General features: G+C 48.2%; 2 protein-coding genes across 2 annotated transcripts; both read right to left on the bottom strand.

Moving 5' to 3' along the window:
* Positions 1-2101: 2101 nt before the first annotated feature.
* Positions 2102-6303, bottom strand: LOC306807069 (uncharacterized protein; the record flags this gene model as incomplete). Its single annotated transcript, XM_079316326.1, has 5 exons — positions 2102-2474; positions 3237-3729; positions 4313-4413; positions 4921-5081; positions 6235-6303. The coding sequence occupies 5 exons, from the start codon at positions 6301-6303 to the stop codon at positions 2312-2314; spliced, it is 987 nt and encodes a 328-aa protein (XP_079172452.1). The 3' UTR covers positions 2102-2311.
* On the bottom strand, positions 6304-7415 carry LOC306807068 (hydrocephalus-inducing protein homolog; the record flags this gene model as incomplete). Its single annotated transcript, XM_079316325.1, has 3 exons — positions 6304-6456; positions 6798-6940; positions 7286-7415. The coding sequence occupies 3 exons, from the start codon at positions 7413-7415 to the stop codon at positions 6304-6306; spliced, it is 426 nt and encodes a 141-aa protein (XP_079172451.1).
* Positions 7416-9627: the final 2212 nt, after the last annotated feature.

Here is a 9627-nt window from a genome sequence, read left to right as displayed (position 1 = left end):
CCAGCTTGGTATCATCTGCAAATTTACAGTCCACTCCCTTCTCATCCCACTTCTTTTTAGTCACTTCTTCAATCCCACCCCTCTCCCAACTCACTGCAACCCTCAACAAACCAATCCAAACAAATCTAAACAATTGAAACAACGACACAGAGAACCACAACTTTCATCCTTTAACCTAACAACCTTTTGACTTCTGCAAAATAGCACCTCAACCCTCACCTTGTATCAATCCACCCTTTCCTCTTATTATCCTTTTTTGCCTAAGCCCTTGATTTAATTATCCTGTGTGGTCAGCATAAACTGACTCCTTTCGCAAAGCAGTCACAAACAGGATTAATCAGTCTTTTATTAGGTCAGTATTAAATTCAGTCTATTTAAAAGTTCCTGATTTGTCAGTTCACATTGCTGTCCATAGCTCTCAAACTCAAGCCAAGTGAGCTGTAGGTATACTTGTGTGGAGTCCCTCCCATCAGCAGCTCCACCTGTGCTTGCTCAGATGAAGCAAAGCTCAGATCGTAACTGTGGCAACAAAGATGACCTTCCTCATTATCCATACCTGCTTCCTAAGTTCTGTGCATGACAACAGCACATTGGAGGGATATAGAGGTGAAGCACAGAACCCACGACACTCCATGCAGCAATTTCCAGACTCTTAGAACATCATTTCCTATTCCTCTTTTGTCAAGGTCTGGTGTGGTTTATAATCCCACTGCTCGACACCCAAGGGATTGCAGCTCACAGTGGAACAAAAGTCTCTCTGGTGGCAAATACAGAGGCCAGTGCAGTCTTGCCCTTGACTGTTTACTATTAAAACATCTTTTGAAGATTAACTTTGAAGGGTCACTTCCTTGTACCACTGACTTGAGAGGTGTAAGACCACTCCTTTTCTGTAGTTCTGATAACTGTTGCAGTTGCTATGAGTACCTGAAAGGGACCTTCCCATTGCTGGTGTTAAGGTATCATCTTTTATCATGTATTAGAACCAAATCTCCTGGTTTTACCTGGTGTATGTGAAAGTCTAGAGGTGATGTTGAGGATAACAACTCTTTTCTTCTAAGATTCATGTAAAAATAAGAGTGTAATTGCCTGCAAATAATTTCTGAGATGTAAGTAATTTGTTTCAGCCATTGGCAGCCCCTTCTCCCTTCCCAGATAAGGCAACCCAAATAACATTTCATGGGGAGAAACTCCTGTGACCTTACTTGGAGCAGTTCTGATCTGTAATAATGCTAATCTGGTTTCAGTCATTAATTTGGTAATAGGTTCTTAAGGATAGCATTCATTCTCTCCACACACCCAGAATGTTGAGGGTGCCACGGGGTATGAAATTTCCAATTCATGTCTAATGCAACACATATAGAATGTAAATTTTTTTAAGTAAATTGTGTTCCCTTAGATAAGTCTATTCTTTCAATGATCCCATATCTGGGAATTATTTGTTCTAATAGCATCTGAGCCACTTTGGAGGTAGTTGCAACTGAGGCAGGAAAGGCTTCTACCCAGTGGGTAAGATGATCAACTATTAAAAGAAGATACTTCCATCTCTGTGTTTTGAGGAACTCGGTGTAATCTATTTGCGTATTTTGAAAGGGTCTAAGGGCTAAGGCTCTTCCCTCACTAGGGTGTTTTCTTATCACTTTCTTGTTTTATCTTTGTTTATCTTTTAATCAAGTCACTATCAAGTCACTATTTGGCTACTGCATAGACTCCCTCACAGCAGTAAGTTCTTAAGTATTGATCACACAGTGCTTGAGTTTTCCAGTGTATTCCTTGATGCAGCTTAATTAAAATTTCTTTAGCAATTGCTTTATTCATTACTTGCCTCCCTTCCCTGCCTGGCTGTGACTGGAACTACACCAAAGGCAAAGCGCCTGCAGCTGAGAGAAGGCTGTGGTTGGGTATCTGGTTCTGTTTGTTGTTTCTGCTGGTGCTGCTGTTTGTTTGCCTTGTTATACATGCTAGTAAAGAACTGTTAAACCTTTTCCCATGTCTTTGCCTAAAAGTCCCTTAATTTCAAAGTTACAATAATTTGGAGGGGAGGGGGTCGGTCACATTCACCATTCCAGAGAGGTCCCGCAGACAGCTGTTTTTCCAACCAGGATAAGCTGACAATTAACAATTTATTGCCAATGGTTTGATTAACAATTAATTAACAATTACTTAATTAGCTTGGGTAACTAAAGGTAAGATAAAGGTGTTCACTGGAGCTTGGAAGGGTAGCTGCAGAGGTCTCTGGTGAAGGGTGGGAGACCATCAGCAGCAGAAGACACGATGTTGCTCCTGTAGGATGCTCTAGCTAACACAAATGTTGTTACTCAGCTGTTGATTTCCAGTGCACCTGCTTCTTGGGTCCCTGGCCTTTCCCCATCTGCCGTAACGCAGAGCGTTTCGGTTTGTCAGGACTCCCCTGCTGCCAGGCTCTGCCTTTCACAATCACCCGCACCTTCTTCAGAGATGGCTTCAGGTTAGGAATCCTAGGAAGAAAGGGACTGCTATGAGCTGGATGAACATTTCCAGCCAGTCACTTTTCTGTCTCCTTGCAGAGCACAGTGTGTTGCATCCTCTCTGTGCAAGCAGCAAGCAGCAAATTAAACAACTGCGCTCGCTGCATGGAGGCTGCAGAGGTGCAAGGGCAGGAACATGACCAGCTAAGTGCCTGGGGACCAACCACAGCACACAGGGCTCCATGCAGAGAAGCAGGCCTTGCTTGTCCCAAAAGGAAGCAGAGCTAGAGACTGGCTGCTCCCTGGAACTCTTATTACAGGTTTTGCAATCCTCCAGGAGAGTAATGTTTCACATAGTGTCTTTTCTCCCTACCAAGGCCAGATGATGATCTTTCTGTGCTACTCTGGGTGTTTTGCTGCCCACCTCCCCATCCCAGTCAGAGGGACTGAAGGGAGGGTATTAGGGGATCAACCAGGCTGTGCTTGGTGATGCCCAGAAATAGGACAAGAGGCAACAGGCAGAGCCTGAACAGGAAATTCCACCTGAACCTGAGGAAGAACTTCTTTGCTCTGAAGGTGACAGATTGCCCAGAGAGGGTGTGGAATGTCCCTCGCTGGAATTATTCCAGAGCCCTGTGGACACAGCCCTGTGTCATGTGCTCTGGGATGGCTCTGCTTGAGCAGGGAAGTGGGACCAGATGACCTACTGTGGTCCCTTCCACCCTATCCCACCCTGTGACTCAGTGATACCCATCAGAAGCGTGAGTTGGCAAGTACATAGACGTTTCCCACCTGCACAGCATGGTGGTCTCAAACTTGCCCATGCACTTTGGGGAGAACAGCACGTTAAAGATCTGTTTCTGCCTAGAAGCGATGATGCCGTGGTAGGGGTTGATGGAGAACAATGGCAAGTCATGGATGACATCTGGTAACACTTCCAGGGAGGAAGAGACACGCTGCAGGGAGAGGTGCTTTTGCTTCGAGCGGTGTAGCTTCTTGGCGTGGTCCTGCTGCTTGGGCTGCTGCTCCTTGGATTGCTCCTCCTGCTGCTCGGGCTGCTCACCCTGCTGCTCGGGCTGCTCCTGCTGCTCAATGAGAAGCTGATCCTTGGAGCGCTGCTGCTTCTTGGAATGCTTCTTCTGCTTGGAATCCAGCTGCTCCTTAGAAGGCTGCCGCTGCTGCCGCTGCTCAGAAGGATTTGTCTCAAAAGGATGGTCCTGCTGCGACCAGAAATGACGCAGCAGCTCTTTGCGGTGCTTTAGAGTAGCAGAGGAGAGGAAGTAACCTGCAGAGAGGAAGATGACACCTTTCAAAGAAAAAATCCTATGTTCCCAGCAACTCTGCCTCCTGCTGCGGGCAGGTGCAAGAGAGCTGGGATGCACTTGGAGCATCTCTAGCCAAGTACTTTCAGCAGGAAGTAGAGCATATGGGAGCAGGGTCTCTGCCTGCAGCACACACTCCTGTGCCAAAGCAGGAGAGTTGGTTTTAGATAGTGACTTTGCATTTGCTTTAGAGTGGGGAACTGCACACACACAGTGGCTGCAGGGCAGTTCACTCGTTACACCTTTTTTTTTTTTCTGGTCTCAGATTTCTCAAAGAGATGACCTGATGTCCCCATTCCCAGTCCTGACCCAGCATGCGACTCTCCCCAGAGCCTGGCTCAGTTCCTTTGCACAGCAGAAGTGGCAGAGAAGCAACAGAAGGTACTGAAAGGCAGAGGGGGGCAAGGAGAAAACTCTCCAGCTGCAGTTGGGAAGATGCTGATGAAAGTGGACATGTGGACAAGGATGCAAATGCAATTCATGTTTTGGGATGCAGTGGCAGGGTCTTCTCCCCAAGCCCTCAGCCACCAAGTGAAATGCCCTTACGCATCAGAGTGGTTGAGTGTAGCCTCTTCACTGCTTCACTATCTGCAGCTTCCACCCAGGTGTATTCCAGGGCTACTTTCCCTGTGTTGCGCATCCTGAAACTGAAAATTGAGAAGGAGGAATTAAAAAAACAGTCCAATAAATATAAAGCAAATAGTACAGTAACATTGTCTGATGGACTCCTGGTACCACTTTCTGCTGAGAAGCATCTTCTTCCCCAGGCAACTCTGCCATGCTCGGACTGCTGTCCTGGGTGGCCCAAAAAGTATTTCCAAGTCTGGAAGTTTAAGATGAAAGGGCCAACATGGTGTCCAGGACATTGAAGCTAAGAGGCTTACTCTGGACTTTATGTCTTGGTTTGACTGCAAACTTATTCTTGAGCAGATAAGAACAGGTGACATACAGTGAAAGCAAACCCATGGCTGCTCTCAGCGGAAGGTTATGGCAGCATTGAACCTCTCCTGAGCACCATCTCCTGCTTGGCTTTGTGTGCTCATAGATGGGCCTGTGCTGGTTTTGGCTGGGGCAGAGTTCTGGGAAGCAGGCACTGGGTCAGCCCTGGCAAAGGCAGCTCCCGCTCGCAGGGCCCTGTGGCCTCCAGCACTCACGTGGCTGTACTGGTCTGGTTGGGCACGGTGTCCTTGAGCTGAACCACGACTGTGCTCAGTTTGAACTCGCTGTAGGCAACCAAGGCACTGAGGTACACCTCAGCCTCCTGGATGTCCTCCCCCTCCACAGTGTGAGCTGGTTCTGGAGCTGTCTCGACCATCTGCAAACAAAGGAGGGAAGAATCACTAAGCAGAGACCAGAAAGTCAGGCTGACAAGGGAATCTTTTGGTCTCCAAGATCAGCCTCACAGAGGGACTAGAAAGGACCATTCACTTTAATTTTCCTGGAAAGATGACAAAATTGGGACTCATCTGCTACAGTAGTTGTTTCCACGCACTGATCAAAGCAGTCCTACCACAGCTCTTAATATACCCATGGAGACTATAGCTGCATTCCAGTCCCTGTACTTCAACCTTGTAGAGGAACTGGCTTTTTTCCTGGTTCCCTATAAATCCAGCAGGTATCAAAATTAGGATTAAGTTGCCCTGCTGGAGCTCTGTGAATGGAGAACCCCAAGACTGAAGAGTTCTGAAAGCATCTTTTTCTTCTTGTCTTAGGAGAAAGTGCTCTCCAGATGTCATGTGTAGAGCAACAGCCACACTGCTGGGAACTGGCGATGGGCACTTTGGGGTGTGAAAGATCTCACTAGGAAAGTCTCCAGCTGCAGATGTTTCAATAGAAAAGAGGGTGATTTAGAGGCCTTAAAATTGTCCAGAAACTTGGAAGGAACCTTCACCCAATATGAGTGTGTTTGGCAATAATGACAATAAAAGCAGGAGTCTCTGGAGATGATCCTTCTCTGGACTTCTTCATACTGTCATAGAGTACCTGGGCTACTCCATGATGAGAGACCACACACAATACAGAAACCACAACCAAAATATCTGGTATCCATGCAGGCAAAACTTGCAGTTCTCCAGCATATGCAAGAGAAGTGTATTTCTCTCCACTTCAAAAGAAGAGACAGACTTAACTCCTTGTTGGTGAAAAGGCACCAAAGGAGATGAAGAGATTTCTAACACCATAAAATGGGATAAAATAATAAAACATTGTCTCCCATTCAACATGGGCTGCAACACTTGTGTATGTGGCACAGACTGATAGTTTGTGCGTGCCTAAAGGTCTCTTGTCAAAAGGCTTTCCCCTCTCTTGTGAGTGTACTTGCTCACTGTGCATCCACCTCTCCCCTAGAATGCTCTGCTGGTGAACCCCATGACTATCCAATGTCCAGAGGAAGCAGGAGCTGCTCAGCCAGCAGTGATGGTGTTATGGTGCTAAAGCCGGGTTGGCTTTTTTTGCCCTTTGCTCCTTACCTTCTCTTTCTCAGGCCAGCTGGCTGCTGGGTCTTTCCTGGCGGTCTCCTTCCATGTGACAATGGTCATTTATTCGTTCCAGTCTTGAACCTTCCTTCGTGGCAGCTCAAAGTTGATCTTGGTCACCTTACATTTCACAAGGTGCTTCCTGAAGACGGCTGGGACATCTGATTTCAAGGTCACTGTGATGTCTTTGGCACAGCGAGGAAGGAGGTGTCCCATCTAGGGAGAATCAGGGAGTCAAGACCAAACTGGAAGCACTGCCAAGGGCAGAACTGACAGCAAAAGGGACTGATGTGATGAGGAGCTGTGCCAGGAATGTGCACCTCAGTGTGGATTTATGTGAAGTTTGAGAGACAGAAATGTGAACAGAAGGTGCAACATCCCATAACATGAAGCCTTTTCTGCAAGGCTGGCAGCCCTGGCCCAGCCAAGGCAGGGACTGTATCTCCTACATGGCACTGGAATGGGCTATCACTTCTGTGTGAGGACTCCCTGCCAGCTCCCAGGAACAGCAGGGAAGGGCTGGAGCAATGGGGGCAGGCAGGGCAGTCCACGCTCACCTTGGGGGAGAAGTGGAATGTGGCGTCTGCCTCCCACTCAAAGCGCAAGGCCTGCCTCTGGGTATGGTTGGTGATGGTGAAGGTCCTGTGACAGGGCTCCCCGACAGGACACTCCCCAAACTGGATGTGATTCACTCTGACAGCTGTTAAGGAGGAGAGCAAGGGATCTCAGCATGCAGGGAGCTCCAGCCACCCCCCTCACATGCACAGACACCCGTATCTTCAATGCTGCCTTGCTCCAAGCCTTCCTCCCTCTGGGAGGGAGTTCCCCAGGCCACTCCTCATCCCACCACTTCCAGGGGAACACCCTGACACATCCCTAAGCCAGCGGCATGCAGCACAGCACACACTGCTCTGCATGCATGGCTGCCACGCCCACAGGCCACCAAATCCTGTGGGTGACAGCCCAGGCCTGGCTAGAGAGAGGACACACATGATCAGACATTTTCCTCTTGCTCGCTCCACCTTGGCAGCCTCTCCTCTCTTACCATCAATGATGTCTTTCTTCAGACTCCTGTCAGAATACCACTCCTCTGTGTTTTCCTCTACTCCATCAAGGGTAAATTCATCCTTGTGGCCTTCACCCACCAGCTCTATTAGGGTGTTGTGAAAGTACATGTCCCCCACTATAACATGAATCTTTCCTTCCAGATGTTGAGCCAGAGTGGGTTTGAAAGTGACATCAAACTCTGTCGATTGCCCGTGATGCAGAAGCACGAAAGGCTTATTTGGAGGCTTGCTCTCTGCACAGCAATGGAAATCAGAGTTAAGTAACACAGCTCTACTCATCTCATATGATATTTGAGGAATAAGAGGTTGAAACCAGCTGCCTTGTAAGCACAGGTTCTACCCCCAGTGCTTCCAGACCCTCCTCCTATGTTCATGAGATTGCCATCTCCAGACACATCACCACTCAAGCAGCTTAAGCTCAGGTTGATGCCCAGCCCTCATTCCATCTGCTCCCAGCCAGCTCCAGCCATATGGAAAGCTGAGCCAAAAAAGTGTTTTGGCTTCTGCTGGCTGCCTGTGTGCTCAGGGGCTGCATCCGTTCAGGCTGGTACCTTCCCAATGCAGCAAATACCTCACAGGGTCCACAGAGGTAATGACAGTCCTCCAAAACTCAACCCACCATTCTAGAGGAACAGAAGAACTTCCTACAACTTGCTAGGAGGAAACCCTGCAAAATCCCCAAGAAAAGCTTGGGGGACAGAGAGCTCAAGGAAATAAGCTGTGCCTAACATCTGGCTGCTGCCCAGAGAAGCCAAAAGCAGGGCACACGTTTTCCCTCTGTGCGTGATCACACTTCAAGGTTAATGAATTTACCATTTCCAATGCAGACCTCTTCCACACCTTCATAGTGGAAATTCTCCAGTGTGGACTGCCTGCTTTTCAAGAAGAACATTCCATGCTCATCCTCCAGCTGTAACATAAACTGAGAAAAGGAAACACAGAGCACAATGATACTGGTGAGAGTACAGGATGGCACAGGGACTGACATCTCAGTGCTGCTGGTCCCACATGGAAACCCAGCACCACCTCTCTCACTACAAACAGCCCTTAGCACAACAGTTAAGTCAAAACAGCTGGGAAAAAAGGGTGTTCAGAGGCATTTGGAATGAACTGACACAGAACCAAACAGGACAGAAAGTAATGAGCAGAATGTAATTAAACCACAACTAGGTTTACTTGAAATGCAGTAAAATGGGATGAAATGCAATCTAATGGAACTAGGAAATCACACACAATGTCCATGAGAACAAAAGGTGACCTGAGAGACAAGGGGAAAGTACTCCATCACCTTTCTCAGATGCAAACCTTTGCTAACCAGGCACTGTCTTCTCCTCAGTCAAATGCTCAGATGCAGATGAAGATGGTGATGAAACTGGTAAAGAAGCCTGCTCTGCAGCTGCAGAAAAATCTCCCATACCATCCCCACAGCAGGTTCCCTGAGAAGGAGCAGTGCCAGACTCTTGTGAAGTGAGTGGGGACTCCCATCCCCATGTCCAGGTGCCCCGTGAGGAACATCCAGCAATGTCCCCTTTTCCTGAGAGCTCCTTGTGCCTGCAGAGCTGGGAATAGCCTGGGTTTTAGAAAGGCTGTGGTCCTGGTGACTGTGACACCCTCCATGTGAGCAGCAGTGTCCTCCCTTCTCCAGCACCCTGCTGAGCTTTGGACTGCTCAGCTCCCCACAGGTGTGGGACTCTGTCCCTAGAGGTGAGGGCACCCAGTGCAGACCTTCAGGTCCTTCCAGACAGCAGAAATTCTGTCCCTGCTGACCAGCTCTGAAAGAGACAACTCCCAGCTGATGTCTTGGTTCCAACGAACAGAGCAGACTAAACATTGCACATGTCAGCAAACCCTTTAAAATCCAAAACCAGATGGCTTGAATCCTGGTGGGGTTGCAGGGTTTATCTAGGTAACTTGGTTTGTCTCTTTGTAGCATCATGATGCAGCACAAGCATGGGAGGCTTCAATTCAGGAAGAAGATGCTCTGCAGAGCAGATCATGTGATCTGGTTGCAGAGCAGTGAAGACTCCCTGTGCAGGCAAATCTTATTCCTAGGTCCCAAAGCAATTTCAGGCTCAGGTTGTACACCAGGCTAAGCAGTTTCTTTGAGACCAGTGGAGGCCCAGTGTACTCACCTATACTGGCTTTTCATGGCAGAGAAGCTATGGCCAGTGTCCATTTGAAACTAATTTTATTTTCAGGTGGTGGACATCCTCTGTGAGACGCTGAAGGTGTGTGGGGTGGGGGAAAAGGACTCATTCCTGCTCCAGAGAGACAGGCAGTGAGGTACAACTTGGAGAGGAGGAGGAGGAGGAGGTCTGTA

This window comes from Erithacus rubecula (genome assembly GCF_903797595.1).
Source record: "Erithacus rubecula genome assembly, chromosome: 12".
NCBI lineage: Eukaryota > Metazoa > Chordata > Aves > Passeriformes > Muscicapidae > Erithacus > Erithacus rubecula.
This window is presented reverse-complemented; position numbering and strand designations above follow the sequence as displayed.